This window comes from Alexandromys fortis, unplaced genomic scaffold (genome assembly GCF_014885135.2).
Source record: "Alexandromys fortis isolate MF-2015 unplaced genomic scaffold, M_Fortis_MF-2015_v1.1 scaffold_1, whole genome shotgun sequence".
NCBI classification, from domain to species: Eukaryota; Metazoa; Chordata; class Mammalia; order Rodentia; family Cricetidae; genus Alexandromys; species Alexandromys fortis.
The window spans coordinates 29,603,860-29,608,702 of NW_026067927.1; the positions used below are offsets into that span (position 1 = coordinate 29,603,860).

General features: G+C 59.2%; 1 protein-coding gene across 2 annotated transcripts; it reads right to left on the reverse strand.

The window, feature by feature from the left end:
* Positions 1-990: 990 nt before the first annotated feature.
* On the reverse strand, positions 991-4,458 carry Barx1 (BARX homeobox 1). 2 transcript variants are annotated; one of them, XM_050144316.1, is made up of 4 exons: positions 4,081-4,458; positions 2,146-2,434; positions 1,979-2,063; positions 991-1,637 (listed from the first exon to the last, which is right to left on the reverse strand). In XM_050144316.1, exons 1-4 carry the CDS (start codon positions 4,301-4,303, stop codon positions 1,473-1,475), a joined length of 762 nt encoding a protein of 253 aa, XP_050000273.1. In that variant the 5' UTR covers positions 4,304-4,458; the 3' UTR covers positions 991-1,472. The 2 variants fall into 2 exon arrangements, with proteins under 2 accessions (XP_050000273.1, XP_050000272.1); XM_050144315.1 differs by having other exon boundaries at positions 2,146-2,437.
* Between the last annotated feature and the right edge of the window lie 385 nt (positions 4,459-4,843).

Genomic DNA, 4,843 nt, shown 5'->3' on the forward strand with positions numbered 1-4,843 from the left:
CACATACAACATCCCCAGCTACACACAGAGAGACACACAAATACGTGAAAATACAAAATTTTAAAAATAGAGGACGGTCACCAACACGGGAGTCTGTCACATTCTTAAACTTGCCATGCATGGTATGAACGTTTTCAATCCCCGCATTTGGGAGACAAAAGCAGGTGAATCTCCATGAGTTCAAGGCCAGCTTAGGCCACGTAGCAAGTTTTAGGGTTGTGAGGGTATAGTGTGAGATCCTGCTTTAAAACAACCACCACCAAAGCTAAAAATGAGTCCAAACCACAAAACCTATGGCATTTTTTGAACCCCGGGAGGACCTGGCTTTGAAGGCTAGTGTGCCGGAACTGTATGGTTGTGTCACCTTTCTGAGATTTAGCTAACAAAATGACCATCTCTCCGTTCCCATACAGTGGTCACCATGTCCCCCAACCACAGAAATAGAAGATTATATGATCACTCCCTCCCCAAGGACAAACAACTGAGACATTTTTGGTTGGTGGCGGCACCAGTAGACATTTCCTGCCAAGCTATGCCCCTCAATAGGGCTGCCCAAGACACGTGGGGTTTCCTATTCTCCTCAAAAGAGCTGGCTGGGAACGTCGCTAGGACCACAGAGGTCAAGCCCCAAGAGACCTAATCAACAACTTAAATGGCTCAGAGCTCCGGGACACTTGTGGACTGGTGGCCAACTGCTGATGGTGACCCCCCACACACACACAGCTGGAAAGGAAGTGTCCACCCTGGCCCCTCACACCTAGCGTTCATTTCCGAAGTAACCTAGTTACTGCAGTACTTGGGCCAGTCAGGGAGAGCATCGCTAGTTTCCAACGAGGGGAGGATGCTGTAATTTCCATTGCCCACCTTACCTCGCCTCCCCTCCATCCCTCACGGACTCGGAAGCCCCACCATCAAGTCCCCCGCTGTGTCATAAAATATTTTATTGGAAAAAAAAAGTCACCGTCTTCGCGAGAGGTGGGTAGAACCTCCAGCGACATCGGGACCGGGCATCAGCTGATTTGCCAGGTCTTTCCGGAGCCGACACTGCAGGACAGGGCCGTAGAGGCCTGCACCCGGAGGCTCGGTCCCCAAGGCGCGGAAGCGGGTGTGTGCCTGCCGGTGTCCGGCCCGGAAGGCCGGCTGGAGGCCGGGGGGGGGGGGGGGGGGGGGCGGGGGGTTGTGTGGGCAAGGAGCGGGGCGTGAATGCGCATGGAGCGCAGGGCACCTCAGAACTCCGAGAAAGACCAGAAGCTTCGGCCACACTGAACACGATTCTCCCAGACTGGGAGCAGGAAACAGGAGTTCGCTGAGACCTGGGTCTGGCTTTCAGGTTTCTGTCCCTTCTTGTTTGGCCCCTAATTGTCCGCATTCAAAGTAGTAATGAATCTTTTAAAAAGCAAACGGCATGGACGCGGAAGGGCCAGCTCCGAGTTCCCTCCGACGGTGCCGGTGCCGCACACCCCGGGCTGAGCTCAGTCCTCGCAATTCCGGTCGCTGGGCTCGCTCGGCAATTCTGCTGGCTTCTCAGCCTCCTTGGCACGCTCCTGCTCCGTGAGCTGCTCGCTCGTGGGGATGGAGTTCTTCTTGGGCCGCCCCTTTGGTTTGGTAGGAGACTCCAGGCCGCCACCCTGCAGCACCTGTTCCGAGAATGAAGTACTAGGGTGAGGTGTGAATCAGACCAAGGAGCACCCCGTGCCAAGTGCCCAGGTGGGACCAAAGGACCCAACCAAGGTATCACCAGAGACTGACTCCAAGCCCTAAAGAGACAGCGATCGGTAAAGATGTCTCTTTAAAGAGTTAGAGGCTACCAGGAGATGCATGGGCTGGGAAGGAACCCAAGCAGAAAGAGCAGAGCGCACTGGGTGGACTGGGCAGTCTTAGTGTGTGGTGGTGGGGGGGGGGGGGGGCAGTTCTTGGAAGATCCCCGGGACGATGCCCAAGAAACCCTGGCGCACAGGAAGCCACCAGCCACACTCACTATTTTCTTCCACTTCATCCTCCGATTTTGATACCATGTCTTCACCTGCAATTGGCTCAGGCCCAGGGATTCAGCTAGATCTATTCTGGAAAGAGCAATGCACACCCTTAGCAAGCCAGGCCGCCGCCGGCCTACTGTCCGCTGAGCCCAGCCTCAACCGGCACTACCTGTCAGGGGTGGAGAGGTACTTCTGCTTCTCGAAGCGTTTCTCCAGGCCCATCAGCTGCAGCTCCGTGAACACTGTGCGGCTCCGGCGTCCTTTCTTGGCTTTCGTGCCGGGTTCCCCAGAGCCGGTTCCTTCCAGCTTCCCGCGGAGTTGCAGTTCCAGCGGCAGGTGCGATGTGCCTGCGGTGCCGGGCATCCCAGGCCCCGCGGCCAGCAATGCCGAGCCCAGCCCGGAACAGCCGAGGGGCGCCAGTGGGAACTTGAACACAGCGGCCTGCTCAGCCTTCAGCACTGCTGCAGGGGAAGAAAAGAAAGGAACCGGGTGAACTGGAGTCCTCCGCATTTTGTAAGGCGCCTGGTTGCCTGAGCCCACCACTCCCTGAGGAGAGTAGGGACTTCCAACCGTTCTGGGAGAGCCTCCTTGACGTAGGTATCCCGGCAAGTCTAGAAAGGACAATCCCTCCCACCCCGAGCTCCGCACTGGTGTTTCCGTGTTGTCCCCCATCCCTCGCAGCTGCCTCTGAGATTTCAAGGTTCTTAAGAGCAAGTTCGCTGCTTGGAGGACACAGAACTGTCTTTTGTGAAAAAGAGAAACCAAGAAGAAACGGGCGAATTTGGAAGGGGGGCTTGTGCGTTCCGAAAAGAGCGCAGTGGAAATGTGAGCTTTTGCTTTTCCTGGCTCTGCGCTGCGATTTACGATGCCGGCTGAAGCCGGGACATCAGCTAAGGAAGGGTCGCCAAAGCATCCTTTGAACCCGAAAACTGTCTTTCTTGTTTTCTCTGCTCAGGCTTTTCCCCGGGAAGGTGCCTCCATGTTCTCTAGTTCTAAACTAGCTGTTTGCCCGCTTCAAACGAATTACCAACAATAGAAACGTTGGTCGTGAAAGGCAGTAAAGAGGCTGTGAACCCGATGAACCTCAAACAGGCAAACTGGATCAACTGCCACCAGGACAGAACCGGGGCTGATACTGATCCCGAAGGCCGCTGGCCGAGCTGGAGTCTATGCAGGAGGCTTCCTTTCCTGATAGGCTTCTCATAAAGGCTTCTCATAAAGGCTTCTCATAAAGGCTTCTCATAAAGGAGTCGGTCAAAGCAAGGGGTGAGGCGAGCATTCGCAGTAAGGAGTGGGAAGATAATCTTAGGAGAAAGCCGGTAGAGGGGAAACAGGGCGACTCCACCGAAAGACGAGGATGGAGGTCAACCAAAGAGAGTTTGTACAAGCCCTATTGCCAGGATGGAGAAGGCCTGCAGAACAGGGCAGGCTGCCCCACAATCCCCCAAGAGACAAGACCAAGCCAGAAAAGGTCTGAGCAGTGATTCAAGACGCTGACCTGGAAGTGGACCGGCCAGCGGGGCCGTGGCTCACAAACAGGCCTCAGACCAGGCCTAAAGAGATTTTGTCTGCAAGAGAGGCCTCGGTTTGTCGCTAACTGGAGAGCAGAGGGCTCTGGGAGGCTCCTTGGTGGCATGGACAATGATTAGCACCCAGCATTGGGGAACAGGACCTTCTTTTTCAGAGGTCCCAGCTTTTCCAGTCTGGGCAGCTACTGCCATGCCCAAACAGCTCTCTGCCGAGAAATGAGGAACTCGGGCTTCCCTGGACTGAAGTCATTTTGATCCAGAGCGATCGATCGGTTGACTGTCTGAAGGGGATGCGGGCTCTAGTCCCTGGACCTGGCTTATCACCCGATTGGAAAAGCCGAAGCCGCTCTGAAGCAGAGGACAAACTCTTCTGACCTGGTCTGCGGACATAAGGCCTGGTTTCTGCGCAGCCCATTGCCTGCACCCTCTACTTCTCAGTTGGAGCTTGTGAAGAGACGTTCCTGGGGCCTGCATCCCAGGTCGCTCCAGGAAGAGAGTGGAGAAGGAGGATGAATTCTGGGCTGCCCCGTGACTTGACTCCCACCCTCCCGTCAATCCCAGTCCGCTGCACGTACCCAAGTGGCTGTGAAAGGGCCGCGCGGCCAGGAGCGCCTGCACGCCAAACTTTAGCAGCTCGCCCGCGGCAGCTGCTGCAGCTGCAGGCGCTGCGCCTTTGGGCCCGGGAGGCTCGGTGAGGATCTCTTCGATCATGAAGCTGCGGTAGCGGTGCGACCGATGATCAGCACAGCCCTCGGGCGGACCGAAGCGCACGGCGCCCGGTTCCCCGGGCCGCTGCATCGCGGCTCCCGCGGATGCGCCCGCGGCTCGGTAGCGACGGTGGCTAGGCTCGGGCGCGGGGCCCGCGCGGGGCTCTAGGCCGGCCCGCAGCTCCCGGCGGCGCGCGGGCGCCGGCTCATGCCCCCTCCCCCGCCGGCTGGCCGGGCGGAGGCGCAGGGCGCGGGCGGGGCGCACGGGGCTCGGCCAGTCGGACCCGGGACTGCGCCCCCGCCCCGCGCCGCCGCGCCTCTAGCCCGGCCAGCCCCCGCGTCACCGCCTCGCCCCGCCCGCCCTGCCCCGCCCCGCCCCGCGCCGCCGCGCCTCTAGCCCGGCCAGCCCCCGCGTCACCGCCTCGCCCCGCCCGCCCTGCCCCGCCCCGCCCCGCGCCGCCGCCCCCCACCCCCTAGGCCGAGCCGGAGGGAGGGACCCAGGAGGGGGGAAAGGAGGTTGGAGGAGGGATTGGAGGGAAAGAGCTCCGGGATAGGGGCTGGCAGGCCGGCACCAAGGGAGCAAGAGCAGAGCGCACGCCCAAGAGGACAGCCCTGTGGACAGGACCCTGCG